This window comes from Carettochelys insculpta, chromosome 1 (genome assembly GCF_033958435.1).
Source record: "Carettochelys insculpta isolate YL-2023 chromosome 1, ASM3395843v1, whole genome shotgun sequence".
NCBI classification, from domain to species: domain Eukaryota; kingdom Metazoa; phylum Chordata; order Testudines; family Carettochelyidae; genus Carettochelys; species Carettochelys insculpta.
Window position 1 is genome coordinate 67,806,794 of NC_134137.1, and position 19,681 is coordinate 67,826,474.

General features: G+C 44.1%; 1 protein-coding gene across 6 annotated transcripts in view; it reads left to right on the forward strand.

Moving 5' to 3' along the window:
• The first annotated feature begins 815 nt into the window (after positions 1 to 815).
• The window catches only part of VWA8 (von Willebrand factor A domain containing 8), a 279,042-nt gene continuing 260,176 nt past the window's right edge, over positions 816 to 19,681 (forward strand). For all 6 annotated transcript variants that reach the window (XM_074988426.1, XM_074988442.1, XM_074988464.1 and 3 more), the window contains exon 1: positions 816 to 1,001. In XM_074988426.1, coding sequence (XP_074844527.1) covers positions 857 to 1,001 — 145 coding nt within the window. In that variant the 5' untranslated portion in view covers positions 816 to 856. The remainder of the gene's footprint in view (positions 1,002 to 19,681) is intronic.

The window sequence follows — 19,681 nt, forward strand, 5'->3', positions numbered from 1 at the left end:
CACTGGTGCCTGGCGGTGGGGGCCCGTGCACAGCCGGGTGGCGCGTGGCCACCCAGCACAGGCTCCAAGCCAGCGCGGGACTCGGGCCGCACCACCTCCACCGCCTGCCCCCGACGCAGCCCTGCCCTGCTTCCCCCTCCCTACCGGGAGCAGCCTGGGGCAGAGTAAGAAAGGTGAGGCGCGTAAGACACTCGCCTCAGGAGGCAGGAAATCCTCGGGCGCCCCGAACGTCATCCTGCGAGCCTCAGCCCTGCCCCATGCCACCGCCCTGGCTCTGGCTCCTGCACCTTCCTCCCTCCCAGCCCACACTGTGCAGGCCGGTAACCACTCACTTGCAGCCCGGGCTTTAAGTTGTACTTCTCTGGGTTCCAGTCCTGCAGCACGCGGTCTAATGGGGCGCAGGCAACCTGCTGTTGTACTGACCGTTTGTGCTGCGGGGCTCTGCTGCATTGCCAGGCAACTCGCTTAACGCCCCGCAGTGTTACCAGGCGCCCCGAACCGCACATAGGGTCACCGTGGCGCGAAGCCACCACGCGCCCCGGGAAGCGGGACCGGGCGGGGATGGAGCAAGAGAACGATGCGGCTCGCTGAGCGCTGGCGGGAGGCGCAGACCCCGCACGGAGCAGCGTCCCCTGCCCAGCCCCCTGTGCCCGTCCCGACGGAGTGGGGGCCGTGCGGGCTCCCAGCCACGCGGCTGGCGAGGCGCTGGGATGCCCCCTCCGGGCGGGATTGGCCGCCCCGGGCAGCCTAGCCGCCCGGCGCCTATTTCCGGAGGGACGTTGTGCCTCGGCGTTTCCCTTCCCCCGGCACCGGCACCGGCTCGCCGCTCACTGCGCGTCTCCAGCCCGGCCTCCCTATGCAGTCCCGGCTGCTGCGCCTCCGCGGCGGCCCCGCAGCGCGGAGGGTCCGGCTGCTTCTGCGGCAGGTGGTGCCGGGCCGCCTGGCCACGGGCAACCTGCAGCCGGAGATCAGGGCGCTGCACGGCACCGGAGCCGCCGCAGGTAACTGCGCCCGCCGCGGGTTGATGGGGGTACGGGCGTGACTGCGCCCCCCCAGCTCCAGCCCCCTCCACAGCCCCTAAGCTCCAGTTCCCTATACAGGCCCATCAGCCTCCCCAGTCTCCCAGAACGCCCGCTCTGCTCACAGCCCTTTCGGTCCCCACAGCCCCCAAACTAGCTCCTCCATCCCCCACTATCAGGCCCCCTCTAAACTCCACCCCTCCATATCCTACTGTCAGCCCTTATTGCTTCCTAATCGAATCCCCATCAACTCTCAGTCTCCCCAACTCCCACCACTCTCAGCCCCCACTGACCGCAGATCCTACTGTCAGCCCTCAGAGCTTCAACAATAAACCAAGTATTAGTTTCCCTTCCATTTACCGTTAGCCTCTCAGTACCCATATCCAGTCACTATTGGCCTCTAATGCCCCTTCCACCTCTCACTGTTAATCTCCATTACTCTCAAATCTCAGTCTACAGCAGGAAAGGGTTTATACTTAGGTCTGGGAGGGTGGGGGAGGTGCAGGGACAGAGTGAAGATCAGGTGATTTGTGGTTCTCCAAAAGTGCTGGGAGGGAGGAGGAACAGTAGGAAGTGTGGGGTTTCAGTGCCCAGCACTGTGTGAGTGAGAGTAGACAAGGAGTTCACAGACTACAGGTGGAGCCCCAGTGGGCCACATGTGGCCTATCACTGATCTAGACTGTCCCTGACAGCTGTTTGTGCAACCCAGCGGTGGCCAGCCTTTTGTCATGGGGGGGGGGAGGCACATGGCAATTTTTAAATATTCTAGGGATTGAGCAGAAAATAGTCCCCCATCCCCAGGTTTAACCCTTCTCAGCCCCAAATTGCACCGCCGCCTCCAGGCTTAATCCCTGTCAACCTCAGACTGACCCCTCCCGTTCCCAGGCTTAGCTGCATGAAACATCAAACAAGTCACTTTGCAGTGACGGGGTGGATGTAATTTCATCCACATGCACGTTTCAAACATCATTGTTCAATTAATATTTCATATTGTAAAAAAGTTATGCACATTTCAAGCCACCTCCCACTCTCTGGCTTAACCCCTCTGAGCCCCAAACTGCCACCCTCTGGCTTAACCCCTCTCAGCCCCCACATACCCAGGTTTAACCCCTTGCATCCCCAAACTGTCCCCACCCCCAGGCTTAACCCCTCTCAGCACCAAACCCAAGATTAATTTATCTCGCAGACGAGCTCTGCTTGCTGGACCTTTGCCAGGCCGCCAGCTCTTCCTTGCCACAGGTGCATGTCGACCCCCATCCTCCTACTCCCTTCCCCCACATGTCGTGCATGCTGCTCTCTACCCTGCCGCACTGAAATAATAGGACTCCGTTTAATTGGTTTAATGGCTGGATCTCTCTTGTCAGCTGTTAAACCGACTAAATTGAGTTCCACTCTTTCAGCACGGTAGGGCAGGGAACTGGAGGAAAAGTGAGCGGCAGCAGCATCCAGAGCTGCAAATGGCTCCTTAAAGAGCCTCATGTGGCTCAGAGCTGCCCAGCTGGCTTTCAGAATGGCACCACTGGGGGGCTCTGTGGGTCAGATGAAAAGTCTCCATGGGGCCTACGAACTGGCCACTGCTGGTCTAACCTGCTCTTAAAAATCTGCAATGAAGGAGATTCCACAACCTCCCTAGGCAACTTATTCCACTGCTTAACCACTCTGACATTTAGGAAATTTTTCCTAATGTCCAGCATAAACCTCTCTTGCTGCAATTTAAGCCCATTGCTTCTTGTTCTACCATCAGAACTTAAGGAGAACAAATTTTTTGTCCCTCCCTCTTTTAGGTACTTGAAAGCTGTTATGCCTCCTCCCAGTCTTCTTGTTTTCAGACTAAACAGACCCATTTTTTCCATCTTCCCTCATAGGTCATGTATTCTAGACCTCTAATCATTTGTTGTTGCTTTTTTCTTGACCTTCTCCAATTTGTCTACTTATTTCATGAAATGTGGCACCCGGAACTGGACATAGTAGTTGAGGCTGAGCAGAGTAGAGAAGAAGGATTAATTCTCATGTCTTGCTTATGACACTCCTTTTAATACATCCCAGAATGATGTTTGCTTTTTTGTAACAATGTCACACTGTTGATTTATATTTAGCTTTTGGTGTACTATGCCCCCTAGATCCTTTTCTGCTACAGTCCTGCCTAGAAAGTCATTGCCCATACTGATACATTGCAGAGGTTGGCCACCCTATGGAGACAGAACCCCACTAAATTCAGGGGTCCTCCTCTCTTGACCTCTGCAGCATTGGAGTTGTCTGTAGAATATGTGCCTATCTTGAGGCAACTTTACAGGTTTAAAAAGTGGTGTCAGGACCTGTAAACGTTCTCTTAAACAATACTATGAGGACAAATGATTAACTTGCATATTTTGGAGTGGGTGGCAATGCTATTCCTTGAACAATCCCAGAATATTTGATAATGACGTTCAAGATATGTGACAGTTTCACACAAATTAGAACTGGCTCTGAAAACAATAACGTGCAAACGGTAGGTGTTACTTTTCTGGGTGTGTGCCAAAGGCATCACAGTTCCTAAATATAGAATGAATGATGATTAATTATGAAGTATGGAGCTAGAATCCTTTTGAGAGATTTTGATGGTCTCTTAAATGTAAAACTTGTTTTAATTCTTACAGCACTATTACTCATATTGGCTGCCAGATAATGAGACAATCAATCAAACACTGCAACAAGTTTGAGTTAATCAAGGAAGGAGCTAGTCTGAGGAACGAACATAATGAGCTAGTATAATATTCAGAGGATGTTTGAACAGGAAAAATGTATAAAAGTGAGAATGAAAAGAATGGGATTTTTTTACTTTAGAAAAGATGCATAAGAGGGGGGCAAGTTGAAAGTTACCTAAGTAACAGTATAGTGAATGTACATCAGGAGCTCAGTTCTCCCATCTCATAACTCAGGAAGGCATTCAACTAAATTAAAAGGTGGAAAATTTAAATCCTGATAAAAAGAAGTAGTTTTTGACCCATTCCACAATTAGACTGGAAAACTTTTTAACTTAATGCTTAAAAAGATTATAAAATTGTGCCACAGCATGGCACTGAGGTAAGATTTGAAAGAGATTCAGAGGAAGATGGCTACCTCTGTTCTTGTCATCATAACTAATTATGATAATTTTTTAAAGAGTAATAAGTCTTATGTTTCAGTTTAAGTTTGGAGTGTTTAAGGCACTCTAACTTCTAGAGATCCGAATGAGACCTAGTATGTGGGAAGATTATTCCACATCTGCCAGCTGCAGGGCTCAAGCTGGCTACTGGAGACTGGCTACTGGTGTAGGTGGATCTTTGCTCTCAGTCAGTAGACAAGTCTCACGTTCCTATGAATTTTGAAATCTCGATATTAAGAGCACTCTGCATTGTCTATTCCCATCCCCTGGTCTCACTTTCTGTAGGTTCTCTCCACATCCTCTTTCAGGACCCTAGGACTCCTGTACCTTAGAAAACTTTAGATGTGCAGTTAGATACCCAGCTACTCCTCTTTTGCCCCAATGGATACTTTCACTACCTTTTTTGTAGGTCTTCGGGGGCTGCTCCCGCTAGGATGCTTCTTGATACAATTTTTCTTCTCTTCCCCTATGCAGAGGAGATTTTGGGAATGGCTGGAAAATGAAGCCAGATAGAGAAACAGCAATCAGTTTGGCTTCCTGTTTACCTGAAGCTGAGAAACTTCCCAGATACTGGTGTGGTGGCAGTAGCTCCTCAGTATTGGGACAGAACGGTTGCTTGTCACAGTTTTGTAAAGGCGAAGGGATGGGACTCCTGTCAACACCTTTCATTGAAATAGGCAACTTACGAAGAGCTGCCGTAGAATGGATGGAGGTAGCCAGGGTCAGTAAGTGAGGAAGTCATGGAGAGAGAACACACAATGAAAACACTTGTGAGAAATTTACATGTGTGCAGTTTAAATGGGAGATCCCAGTTTTTCTGATTTCATGCTGTCTGCATAGAGGGGAGGGGAAAGGCTGAGCTCCCACCTCATGTGCCAAGGTAACTCAAGGAGTGGCACATGTGCTGGGGGTTGCAGACCCCTGGTCTAGACAACAGTGGGAAGAACCATATTGATTTTTGGTGAAAATGAGAAATGGGTGGGAGGGACAGAGAGCTTTTAGCATTTGGTTACCACACACTCAGCTTTAATCAGATCTGTTGTTTTCTAAAGAATTTTTTAAAAAAAGTTGACGACAGCCATTAACGCCTTCTGGTGTAACAAGTATCCCATTTTTCAGCTCTTTCCATTGTTTCAAAGGTGTTTAAAATGTTGACAGCCTGAAATGATTTGTGTCCCAGATAGTAAAGATGTAATTTTACAAATTCCAAAGGGCAGAGGGGAATGGCAGGCCGCAAGAACCACCTCCTGTGTGCCACCCTTGTAAGATGCTTGTAAGTTGCTACCCTTGTAAGATGATCAGTCTTAAGAGAAATGAAGAAGACTGAGCTCCTGGCATTTGGTGAAAAGGAGAATGGGGAGGAGGAACATACAGAGTTTGTGACATATTGATGGGAGTAGGGAAATTGCAGTGGGGAGTCTCCAAAATAGCAGGTGAGGATGGTACACTGGGAGCTTTTAAGGAAAATTGCAGGGATGCTGGAATATACAGTGATTGCAGACCTTGCAAACTGCAAAGTATGCCACTATTTTATGAACAACAAGAAGTCTTGTGGCACCTTACAGACTAACAGATATTTTGAAGCATAAGCTTTCATGGGCAAAGAGAAGCGGGTCTTTGCCCACAAAAGCTTATGCTCCAAAATATCTGTTAGTCTGTAAGGTGCCACAAGACTTCTTGTTGTTCTCAAAGGTACAGACCAACATGGCTATCTGTCTGATACTTGCCACTATTTTATATGACTTTTGGAAGATGAGGCTGTAAGCTAGGCTGTCTCCCCACTGCACTTTCATTGGTAACACTTTTGGTGGTTAAAGTCATGGGAAGCATACCCTGACAAAAGTTTTACTGAAGAAAAGTGTTGTTGTGGATGGCACTTTGTTGGTGGGAGAGTCTCCTGCTGACAAAGCTACCTTGCCTCATTTGGGGTGTTCTTATTTTGTAAGCAGGAGACCTGGCCTACATACAGAGTAGCTACACTGCATATCTTACAGAGGCACAGCTGTGTTTCTGTAAGGTGTTCTGTGTAGACCTAGACATAGCACATCTTAACAGGGTAAATACTCAATAACTGTGGCTTCTTGGTCATTCTGTGTGAGTAAAAGTCAGTAAAAGGCAGTGAGCTTCAAATCTGGTAATTGTTTTAAATTTAATTTCTAATATTTAGTAAATGTTTAATTATGGCAATGGTTGGTTGGTGATTTGTTTTACAAATATTGCTTGGGTTAATAGATAAACCTTGTTATTGTGAAGTTGAACTTGTTTGGCTAATTCAAGCATGCCTTGAGGATGCTTATTAATGGTCACGTAAGAATCTCCAAAACAAAAAAGCAGTCCATTAGCACTTTAGCAAAACTTCCAGGGTGAATTTTTGAAGGGTGTTGCAGCCTGTTTTCAACAAAAGGACGATTTTTTTAATAGGTCTCTTTGATTTTCAGACATGGTTTATTTTCTTTTAGTACATCACTGAAAATACACTAGTGATCAATTATGTTTGATATTTAAGCTCATTTAAGAATAGGTTGGTAGCTTGGATATTCCACTTTGAACAAATGGTACTTTGAAAAATCCTGCTTTTTATTGAGACACTAGGTTATTGTTCATATTACTGACCAGGCTGGACAGCTTAAGGCTGATAAAGCACGCTAGTAGAAAGTGACAACAACTTAATTGGTGCACAGGACTAGTCTTAATTGTTTAGCCCACAATCTCATCTTCTCTTAGCCAGATAATTTTTGTCTGTTAAATTAATACTTTTACTGGACAAATAAACTGCCTGGCATATACTCCCTGCAAGTCACTATGATTCAGAGAATTCCCTCTCAAGTTGGAGGTCTGAGAGAAAACAACAGAAGGCAACTCATTTTTTGGTCAGAATTGATATTTAAAACAAATCTTGTAACCTATTTTTACAACACATTACAAATACAGAGCAAAACCAAGGTATGCACAGTAAGTACAAAGATTACTAGTAATTATTTTAGTATTAACATATTTAAATTGATTTATCAATTAAGTATACAGTTTCTTAACAGAGCATCATCAGTCATTCTATAGTAATTGTGCTTGTTTTCATAAGCTGCCAAAATTTATAATGATTTGAAAGTATATAAATTCTACTTTATGCTAATTTCTTTAATCATATAAATGATTGTTAGGTGTCCAGTGAATATATCAATCCATAATAATAGGTTCAGAAACAGGGAGAAAAAGGAGTATAGCAGTACTGTACTTGTTAGTTCTGCAAGAGAAGACAGTACATCCACACTACATTCCCCTTTCAAAAGCGGAATGCAACTGACAGAGATTGAAAATGCAAATGAAGTCCTGATTTGCAAATCTCATGCTTCATTTGAATAATCTTGCACAATCGTGTTTTTGGAAGACTTTTTAGGGGAAAAAACGGGGTTCTTTCGAAAATAAACCCTCTTTTCACGAGATCCTTCCTTCCTGAAACAAAATAGGAAGAAGGATTCTTTCGGAAACAGGGTTTATTTTCAAAAGAACCCTGTCTACATAGCTGTTTTTTCTTTTGAAGAAGTCTCTTGTGAAAATGCAATCATGCATGATTATGGAAATGAAGTGTGAGATTGGTAGATCAGTGCTTCGTTTACATTTTTGATCTCTCATTTGCATTCCCCTTTCGAAAGGGGAATATAGTGTAGCTGTAGCGCTGATGTTTTAAAGTTCAGCTTGCCCTGATCATTGACTTTAAAATCCATTCTCAGGTAAATGCAAATGTACATTGTTTTCAATTACATTATAGACCTTTAACTAGTGAAGAAAATCATTAATTCATTACAGGCCACAGGAGAAAAATAAGACAGCCCAAACAATCAGAACTTCTCTGGTTCTAACATAGCTAATGTTAATTGGAAATGACATTATATATTATGAAAACATTAAATGCTGAAAGTCAGCACTTATGTTTCCTGTGAATGAAATTAAACTCCACATATTTGGTCCAGAAAAGCATTGGTTCTTGTTTGCAGAAGTTTTGGTAACTAAGGCAGGAGACTTTTTAGAAACTTTAGTAGAATTTCTGCTATTAAAACAGTATCATCTGCATACCTCAGGTTGTTGATGTTACATCCTCCAATGTTTAATCCTGGCAGACCTTCTATTTTGTGCATTATTCTTTCACTGTACAAGTTACAGAGATCAGGTGAAAGAACACAACCATGTCTCCCTCCTTGTTTTATCTTCACGTATCTACCAAGTTTTTTTCTGACCCTGAGGATTGCTGTCTGCTCCCAGTAGATGTTTTTAATTATTCTCAAATCCTTTCCTTCTATATCCAGTTCTTCCAACAGTTTCATCATTTCTTCATGTTTTACTCTGAACGCTTGCTCATAGTCAATGAAGCACAAATATATAACTTCCAGTGTTCTTTCGATTAATGACCTTAAAATGTAGATAGCGTTACCAGTACCTCTGTCTTCCACAAATCCACATTGTTCATCAGAGATCTCAGACTGTATTTGATTTAGAATCCGGTTCATAATAATCTTCAAAACAATTTTGGTCATGTGACTCATGAGACTGATTGTCCTAGGCCGTGCACGTTCAGTTGCACATGGTTTCTTTGGCAAGACAATAAAAACGAATGTTGATAGGTCTTCTGGGACGTGCCCTGTACTGTAAATATGATTTAAGAGTTTCGTAATTGTGTCAATACCAAAGTCTAGAAAAGGCTTCAAACATCTCACTTGTGAGTTTGTCCGGACCAGGTGCTTTTCCTCTCTTCATGTATTTCAAAGCTTTTCTTACTTCTTCCTTGAGTATAAGTGGACCATCTGCATTCTTAGAGGGACTCAGTTTTTCCACTCTCTCATCATCATAGAGTTCTGAAACGTATTCTGACCACCTTTCCAAAATGTTACCCTTTTCCACTATTATACTGCCATCCTTCAGCTTCAGACAGCCAGATGTTGAACATGTTTTCCTTCCTGTTACCTCCTGGATTTGCGTATGCATCTCTTTTGTATCACTTCCATTTGCTGTTCAGTTATCTTACACTGTTCATTTAACGTGTTCTCCTTTGCAGCTGCACATTTTAACTTTATTTCTTTATTTAACTTTTCATATTCAGAGGATTTCTTTTTCTTTACTCTTCTTTCTTCCATGAGTTGCAAAATTTCCTCAGTCATCTACTTCTTCTTAATAACGGTTTTATTTCTTGGACTGTTTTCATCTGCAGATGTAACAATGGATTCTTTTAATAATTACCATTGTCTGTTAATATCAGTTAGGTCTCGTAAGGCACAGAATCTATTTTTGACTGCTAAGGCAAATTGATCTCGAACTGTTTGGAGCAATTTCAGATCAAGTTTGATGTTTCTTACAACATTTTGAATTTTCTTTAATTTTACTCTCAGTTTGCCTACGACTGGGGCATGATCACTATAGCAATCAGCACCTGGCATTGTTTTAGCTGATATGAGAGAAATTCTAAACCTTTTATTTATAAGAATAAAATCGATTTGGTTCTTCACGTTCTCTCCTGGACTTTTCCACGTCCATAGTCTCCTTGGATGTTGCTTGAATCATGTGTTTCCTATGATCAAATCATGAATTCTAGCCCATCTTACCAGTCTTTCACTTCTCTCGTTTCTTGAACCTAGACTATGAGGTCCTGTTATGTCTTCTGTCGGTACACAGCCAACCACCTTAGCATTAAAGTCTCCTTGAACGCTTAGAACTTCACTTGATTTGGTTTGTTCGAGTTCTTCATAAAATCTGTCTGTGTCTTCCCTAGTGCTGTCTGCAGTTGGAGCATAGACCTGGATTATATTCACAGCAAAGGGCTTGCTTTCAAGTTTAGCTAACAAGACCCTATCGGATACTGTCCAATAACCCTTTAAACTATTTGCTTTTTTTGAATTTAAGATGATTCCCACACCGCTTTCATGTTTCTCTCCTCCTGAATAGACTATTTTGTGCTCATCCGATGTAAAAATTCCATCTCCCTTCCTTCTCACTTCACAGAATCCCATTACATCTGCCTTTAGTCTTTTCATTTCTTCCTTGATGTTCTCCAATCTCCCACTTTCCAGCATAGTTCTCACATTCCAAGTAGCAATCTTTATGATGTTGTTATTGTATTTTCGTTTCATTTGCGGTTTGCTAACAGTCGCTTGATGACGGTCTGGTGTCACCTGTAGCACATGACATATCCTAGTGGACGAGGATGTTTTGCAACAGCCCTTTACATCATTCTCATTAAATAGACAGTGGTTTTGGTTCATGATGTGCTTGGGAGTGATACAATGGTGGTTTCCCCTTGGCTTCCATCAGTTATCTTTGATTGTCTCCATTAGCTTTTGATACTCCCGTACCTTCCTGCAAGGCAGCAGCTTGAGTTGTGCTTTGTCTGGCCCCTACCATCAGACTTGTCCAGCATGGGTGTCCCTGCCAGGGGTTAAACTCCCGCCGGCATAGCTCACTGGGACTCATGAGCCCTCTTACCATGCCAAGGTAGCAACTCATGTACAGTGAAAGAATAATGTGTAAAATAGAAGGTCTGACAGGATTAAACATTGGAGGATGTAACATCAACAACCTGAGGTATGCCAGTGATACTGTTTTAATAGCAGAAAGTGAAAAAAGATCTTCAGCAACTGGTTAATGTTGTCAATAAAGAAAGGAAGGTGATGGGACTCAAGCTGAACATCTCGAAGATGGAAGTAATGGTTATTACGCAGATGAAGGTACTGCCAACATGTGAGGTACTAGCAAAAGGAACAGTTCTTCGTCGAGTGACTAAATTCAAGTACTTAGGATCCTACATCACATCCGATGGTAGGTGTTTAACTGAAGTGAAATGCAGAATCGCTCAAACGATAGCAGCATTTCAGAAAATGAGAAGCATTCTCACAAACAGATCTTTATCGTTGGAGGTTAGGAAAAGAGTGCTGCGATGTTATGTAGAACCAGTCCTCATGTATGGATGTGAATCATGAGCTATCAGTAAACAAGTTGAGAAGTACGTCGAAGCCACAAAATATGGTTTTTAAGAAGGATGTTGTGCATCTCGTGGACAACCAAAAGGACAAGTGAGTCTGTCTTAAATGAAGCCAACAGCAAAAGAACACTGCTAGATAGGATAAGAACAAGTCAGGCAAAATTTATAGGCCATATAATTAGAAATTCTGCACTTGAAAATTTAGTGACAACAGGAAAGTATAATGGAAAGCGAGGATGAGGTAGACAACGTGAGAAAATATTGGATAGTATCACTTCATGGTTGCATTGCCACAGTACTGTGGAGATGCTCCAGAATACTTGTGATAGATGGGTGGAGGGCCATGATCGCCTACGCTAATCAGCATCACATGAATAAATGAAGTAGAATTTCAAAGTAGGTATCCTTATTTGCTAGCAAGTAGCCTCCAACTTTTCAGTGTCTGAAGACTGTTTAATGCAGGGAAGACAAAGAGAACCTCCTCAGTTAACCCAAGAAAGTAAGCAGTGGAACAAGCTTTTGCTTTTTCTGGAACACTTCAGTAAAACAGAACCAAACACCCCTCATACTCTCAAGACCACAGTTGTCCCTCAGATGTGTATAGAATAGGTTTGCAAGCATAATGGCATTTGTAACTAAAGACTGTAGTCGGCGAGCTAAAATAGAAGTACAGAACTATTTCAATGAGTATGAAATCAGGCATTCAGCTGAAGATACATGCTTGCTGTGCTTTTGTAATAATTTGTTCAAAAAGGCTGAGAAAAAGGGGAAAAAAACCCCAAATCTTAATATTAGTACCCTTTTGAAGCTTAAATTGGATCTCTAAACCTGAAATGACAGTCTCTTTGCTACATATCCTTTTGTAAATGATACCAGTTGAAGCATTATTTTTTTCTTTCCTTTAGGATGAAATGAGGATCTAAAAATATATATACAGATGTAATTTAACTTTTGAACTATTCTCAAACAGATGTGCTATAATTGCACAGAAGTCAGCATTAGCGGTGAATAACACCATATTTTAAATGTGTCTGCTGTTAATTGCAAGGACCAGATGACTATTTCATGTTAAACTGAATTACAGCTATTTTTAGATAATTTTTCCTATGTGGCAGTCATATAATTTTAGACCTAAAGAGGCCAAAAGGTAGTACCCTCAATCACTCAGTAAAAATGCAGTTTGAACCTTCCAGAGTCTCATTAGATCCTGCAAAAGCTAACACATGTGCCTGGAATTATTTGTATGCATAGTATTACAGACCTCAGTGGGACTACTCACAGAGGGTAAACTTATATACATATATACATCTTCAGAGGTAGCAGTCTAAAATTGTGCAGGGAAGTCTTTGTATTAAAATGGCCATTTTAAATTATTTCTTTTGTTTTTCATGATGTATGGTTTTACCAAAGGAGCCATAGGGAAAATGTAGGGTAAATATTTTCTGCTACTTTGCTTTCTGTAAATTGTGATGAAGATATAATCTATTTTGGCTTTTATATGACTCATATCACTGTAGTGTATGTCTACATTTGAGAGATCATACTGGCATAGCTATGTCGCTATAGCTATGCCAGCATAATCTCATAGTGTAGACTCAACCTATACCAACATAAGGGATTTTTATGTCAGTTTAGGAGTGCCACCTCCATGAACAATGATAGTAAGGGCAACATTAGGTTAGGTTGGGATAACTGTCAGTCTGGGTTGTGAATTGTGCCATGCCTGAGCAGTGCAGCTATGTGGATCTTAATTTTAAGTATAGATCAAACATATGTGTCTCACAGTTATTGAAACTAGAGGTAACACTAGCTCTTTATTCTCCACTTTTAGGAAAAGTAATTTGGTGGAGGTGGAAAAACTTAGTAATATGTGTGCTTTTAAATGACTTGTAAACCTGCATCTCCAATCCTGCGATTGTGATCCATGTGGGTGGACAGATGTGATACATATTGGTGACATGAAATTCTGTTATTATGTAGCAATGGGCACGGGCTTGATAGTCTGACAGATAGATCTAATTCTTGACCACTTCTGATCATTAGGAAAACCAATGATCAGCTTCTTCTATATTTAACACTTAGGTACAGCCGGATGCACTGACAGCAGTTATGGGCTTCAGGACCAAAGCGTCAGTGGGCCTACAGACACTGACTCAGTGGATGCTCTGGGGCTGGGGCACCCAGCTGAGCACCAACTGGCAGTCCCTCTCTCAGCTCCCTCTTTCCCTTCCAGTGCCTCACCTTCCCCAACCTCTGGGATGAAGTTTGGGTGCAGAAGGGAGTGAAAGGTCTGGCTCTGGGAGGATATTTGGGGTCTGGGCTGGGGTAGACGGTTTGGGTGCAGGAGGGAGTGCAGGGTACAAGATCTTGGAGAGAGTTTGGGTGTGGGTGATGGTGGGAAGAAGTTGGGACTGGGACATGGGTTGGGGTGTAGTGCAGGGGTGAGCAAACTTTTTATGTCGTCTCCCTTTTTGTACCTGCAATTAACCAGGGCCCCCAACCTGTCTAATAAAATCCAAACCAATGGAAATTTCAGTTACGTTAATAAAAATAAAAAACAAAAACAAAAAAACCAACAACAAAACTTTCAGCACATATAAGAAAATAAGTATGTAGAATGTGTAAACTTTATTGGTCGGTATATAAATGCAACTATACATACATAAAAGCAGTAGCATATTTCAAAATTTTTGATGACATGGAGAGTGCTTTATGTATTAAAAACTCTTTATGTTGGTGTGGGGGGTGGGCATTTCCGTGCTGTTTAAAGAGCCTGCTCCTCCCTCCCTCCCCCTTCTCCAGCCCTCCCAGGCAAAGTTAAATAAAAGAACAGAACAGAAGATCAACATAATTGCACTTCAAAAAATAAAATAAAAAGCCTGAACTTACTCAGGAAGCTGAACAAAAGGACTGTCCCAGTAGAAGCTCGCATCTTACCCCCACTCAGCTGCCTCTGCCACATGTACCTCCAAGCTTGCTTAGGCTGGAAGATTATGGAAAGGCTGGAAATGATTCCAGCCCTTCCAGTGGATGGTGGATCCCTAGGGGACAGGGGGCTGGCAACACAGGTCAGCCTAGCCCAAAGAGACTGCAGGAAGGCTGCAAGAGGCCCCCCCATGGGGAAGAGGGGTGACGAAGAGGGGACAGGAAAGTGTCACCCCTCTACCAATGGCAGAGACTGCGGAAGCAGGCAATGCTGCTCAGGGCTCCTGAGCTGACAGAGGCTTCAGGGAGGCAGCAGAGAGCCCCTGGTGGGGGGAGCCAGTTGTGCTGCCACCCCGCTTTTGAGATTTTGTGCCCCCTCAGTTTGCACACCCCCAGTGTAGAAGGGAGTCAGGGGTTGGCTGTCACCTTGGCAGCTCCCAAAAGCAACAGGCACACACCTGTGGTGGTAGCTTCTAGGAAGGGAGGCCAGGGGGTCTTTGTGCACTGCTGCTTGCAGTCACTGCCTCTGCGGTTCCCATTGGCTGCTGTTTCTGGCCAATGAGAGATGCAGAGTTGGTGCTCAGGGGCTGTACATGGAGACCAACTTCCCCCAGGTTGCAGGGACATGCTGACCGTTTCTGGTAGCCACATGCAATGAGGGCGGGTAGGAAGCCTACCTTAGCCCTGTTGTGCTGCTGTTGACAGCAGCTGGAGGTCCCAGAGCCCTTTTAAATTGCCTGGATCCGTGAGCAATTGTCCCCTTTGCTCCCCCTTGTCACCTCTGTACAGCACTCAAAGGTGAGAAAAATCTACAGTCTTCAGTTACAATTATGGTCACTCATTCCTTCATGTAGCTGCAGCTCGGTCAATATAAGAACGCTATTTACTGACACTTGTTTGGCAGAGTTCTTACAGCAGTGGAAACCTCCTTTTCAAACTGTAGTCTCTGCCTACACTATAGGATTATAGAATGTTTGCTATAGCAGCCACCAAGTAGACATGAATTTTGTCCCTTCTTGTAAGAATAGGTGTGTATTAAATGTCTTGTTCAGTCTAAATTACAGTTCTGGAAAAATAGAGTATGTTAGTTTCTATGGATTGTCAAATTTTTATTAGCTAAATTAACTCGAGATAGACAAATATCTTTATTTAGAAACTAACTTTCCAATGCTTCTGAAGTGCATGAATGAGAGTTAAACATTGAACAGCTGCAGGAAGGTGCTGTTGAGATGCTGTGTTAAGGCTCAGTTTTAAACTGACACTCCCCCTGCCGCCAGCTGTCTGTTCAGCTGTGGTTTTTAGGAGTTCACCTGCGCTCATTCTAGGACTTGGCCTAGACTAGGAATTTGAACTGGTATAACTATGCCTATGTCTACACTACTGCAGAAAGTCAACTTAAAGTATTCAGTTCTAGCTAGGTGAATAATGAAGCTGGGGTCGATGTACCTAAGGTTAAGTTACTGCTGGGTCTCCACTGAGCGGGGACAGAGCATGTCAATGGACAGACTCTCCCATTAACTTCCCTTGCTCTTCTATCAGGGATGGAGCATAGGGTCAACTGCAGAGTGATCTGCAGTTGATTTGGCAGGCCTTCGCTAAACCTGCTAAATTGTCGTCTGATTGGTTGATCTCAGAGCATTCATCTCTGCTGTAGTGTAGATGTAGTCTTTACCTCTCAGATGTGTGAAAAATGCATTTGAGAGAAGTAGCTATATCAGCCTAACTCCCAGTGTAGGCAGCACTAGATCTGTGGTTTTCAACTGGTGAGCAGTGAAAACTGTTGCAGAGCCAAGTTGGGTGGGAATTGATGAAATTTCATGGCCTGCTTAGATGACCCCTTGCTAGCTTGGGGCTCAAGCAGCAATGTTGCCTGATTCCCAGCTGGTGCAGGGTTGGTCATTTTCCCCTCTCGGAGGCTTTGCAAAGCAGCTGTGGAAGGGAACTTGACAATCCCATGCTAGCTGGAACTCAGGAAGCCTTGATGCTTGTGGGTGGTCAGTTCCCCACCACTCTGCAAAGGAGAGGGAAGGAGAAATTGACCAACCCTGGGCCAGCTGGGGCTCAAGCAGCAAGGCTGCTTGATTCCCAGCTATCTTGGGGCTGCTCAGTTTCCACTTCCAGAGGCTTTGCAAAGCAGCTGGGGGAGGGAAATTGATGACACGCCAGCTGAGACTCAGGCAGCCTTGCTGCTTGATCTCCTAGCTGGTGCAGGGTCATCCATTCCCCCTCCCCCTGCTGTAACTCTGCAGGGTTGGTGCAGGGGGTGTAGGAAAATTGACCAACCGTGGTTGAGTGGCCTGGTGAGGAGGGGAACCTGCTCTCGAGAGCTGCCTCCTCCCCCACAAGTAATCAAGTAACCACTGAAATTCTCAGATGTTGCTCCTATCATGGCAGGCTTTCACACAAGGAAAAAAGTAGGTATGCTGTGGAATTGTTTGTGTCACTGAAGTATGATGTGTTACTGTAAAAGTTGGGAACCGCTGCTCTAGATCATGACTGGGTGCTAAGTGGCCATTGGGCCAGATGTGGTTCACCAGCGTTAGCTCCTGCCCATCTGCTGGCACCGTATTTACCTGCCCATTCATACGTACAGCCGCTTGCAACTCCTGTTGGCTGTGGATCACTGTTCCCAACCAATGGGAGCTGTGGGAAGCAGTGTCCGGTTCATGCTGCTTCCTGCAGCTCCCATTAGCCAGTGTGAGTGATCCATGGGCTACAGGAGCTGCAAGCGGATGTACGTATGGATAGGTAGATAAATGAAGTGCCAGCGGCCTGCCAGAGACTAACCCAGATGAATTGCCTCTGGCTTATTGTACACTCCTGTGCTAGCTTGATAGCACACTTCTGTCAACCTCCAGTTTTGGGGAAATGAATTATCTTTAGCAGGCATGGGGAACCTCCAATCCGTGGGCCACATATGATTCATCAGGGTTGACCTCTGGTGGGCCCCCACATGTTTTGCTTACTTGAGAGTCTTCAGGGCTGGCTCCTAGTGGCCAGGAATGGTGAACGGTGGCCACTGGAACCTACAAGCAGCCATACCTGTGGGTATTCAGATAAACAAACCGTCTGGTGGCCCACCAGCAACTAACCCTGATGAACCGCCTACATCTGGCATGTTGGAGGTCCCCCTCTCAGACCTATGGTTCTCTGAAGGCTAGACATAAGAGCTGGTGAAAGCTGATGCATTTGTTAACCAGATACCAGGAGCTCTGTGGCCCCCTACTTCCACCTTCCATATTCTCCATTGTCATCAAACAGGCACCCTGTGGGCCTGATTTTAATGGAATTTCAGGCTTTTCTTTTTTTCAGATTTTCATCAAAATCAATAGGCTCTGCTCTTTGATACATAGACCAGTCCATAAAACTCTTGGAATTGATGGGACGTGGTTTCCAGAATATATTATGTTCCAGAAAGACAGAGAGATGCCATCTAGTTGAATGTAAGACCTTGCTTTGCTTGGTGAATAAAATAGCTAAAACACTGCTGTAGTTTCTGTTGTATACAGCATAGCCGTGTCAGTCCCAGTATATTAAAAAGACAAGATGGGTGAGGTAATATCTTTTATTGGAGCAACTTCTGTTAATGAGCAGTTGGTGAAGTAAAAGTATTTTTTTGTTGTGATCCTAAATCTTACGGAGTTGTGTTTTGTGTACAGAAATATCAGAAATAGAAGGAAAATATTTTGGTTTTTTTCTTTTTCTTTTTTCTTTTTAATTAGTCTTCTGTTTGTCTGGTATCTCACATCTTGTCCTTTCATCCTGTGCCTCAGGCCTTCTGTGTTTTGAAAGAACCATTTGTATGGGGAGAGCAAGTTTGTTCGCAACTTGAATTTAAATGATTGAAGCTAGAAGCTTATCAGTCATGTACACTTGTTTAATCTCTTGTTGGCTGGGGGAAGGTGAGAAAACAAACTGACACTGATTTCCTGAGGCAGACAATCAGAAAATCTGTTTTAAGAGGAATTTTAAGGTTCATGAAGATGACCTGAAGAAGGGGGATACGGGCTTCAGACAAGCACTGCACCCCCAAGCTGAGGACACTTGATCAGATTTCAGCTGTTTTCCACCTACTTGAATCCAGGCTTCTAAACCCTTTATTATTACTCCTGAGAATTTTAAGCTGCACACACACATAAGGGGAGTCTTAGCTGAAGCTTAGACTTGTTTTCAGACCTAAAGTGCTGGTTTACTATTTTTTTGTAAGGAGTCTGTTGAGAGAGTAAGTTTTAAAGGGATCCTGAACTTAAAGGTACAATGACATTTAATAGCCACAGGGAAAGACTGTCTTTTATATTGATGGTAAGTGTGGTTATTATAGAAAATACTGCCAAGTTTTTTTCATCAATATGGTGCTTCTTGTAGACTGTTAAAGGGCATTAAATAATGAATGTTAGATTTGTTCAAGTACTTTAAGAGCCAGATACGAGGAAATAGCAAGAGGAATATGATAATAAAATACAGTAGCATGAAAGGAGTCTACAAAATATCATAATTCAGACATAGTACATTACTGTTGATCCAAAAGAGAAGAGTGTAAGAAGAAGTTGCTAGTGTGCTTTCTTGAGGGATATGTAGCTCAAAGAGCTGGAAGGGACCTTGAGTCCTCTCTCCTGCACTCTCAACAGCCCAGGCACAGATCCCTCACAGATTTGTTGTTGTTGTTAATCTATAATCTAATCAAAGGCCCATTCAGGGAGTGAACTCACAATCCTGGTTCTGCAAAGCCAATGTTGCACCACTGAGCTGTCCTTCCCCCACCTAAGTGAGGACTTTAAGTTCAAAATAAAATATAAATCTGTACTGGAAATGGAAAAATGACAAGTGCAACTTACCGACAATACGGTCAATAAAGTGGTGCTGGGAAAAGATAAAAGCAGCAAAGCTGGAGAATGAGCACACGCTGGTTCAAAGAGTCCAGGGGAATAGTTAGGATTTTAGAATTTATTATGGAAAACTTTTAAGACCTGAGAGAAAGTCCCTTATTAAGGACTAGATGGTTTTGCCAGAATCTTGAGCCCCACACTGCCAGGACCAGCTGCCTGCCCTCCAGCCACCCAACCCAGCTATGTGCCAGCCTTCTGAGCCCCAGGCTGCTGCAGCCAGCTGCCTGCCCGCCAGCCTAAGCTGCCTGGTGCTGCCAGGGCCAGCTGCACACCAGCCCAAGCCCCACAAGCTCTGCAAGCCACCTGCCTGAGCCACTCCCCTCCCACAAAGCCAGGCACCACTAGTCCCTGCTCTTACCCCATCCCCAGGCCCCCATCTAATCCCATCCTCCTCCTCCTCTCTCTCCCCACTCCAACCCACATTCATTGATCTTTGCAGGAGACAGCTAGCTCCACGTCGGTCTTTGCTGGCTGCCTGATTCTTATAGTGGCTGCGCCGGATGATCCACGTAAAATGGCAGGGCCTGGGAGCCAGAAGCAAAGGCCATCTCTTTCTTCGGGTGGGAGGAATGATGGAGGGGGCCTGGGTTGCATCACCTCCCTCTCTGAAATTTCTTCACCCCCCTCAGTTTGGGAAACCGTGCTCTAGAGCTTAGTGAATGACCCTCTACTGCTTAAGGTAAAAGTCAGCTAGAGTCAGTTTCTCTGCTTCTGTCAGGGATGGCAGCCTGACTCTCGGTTGTCTGACTTTCTACTCTTGGTT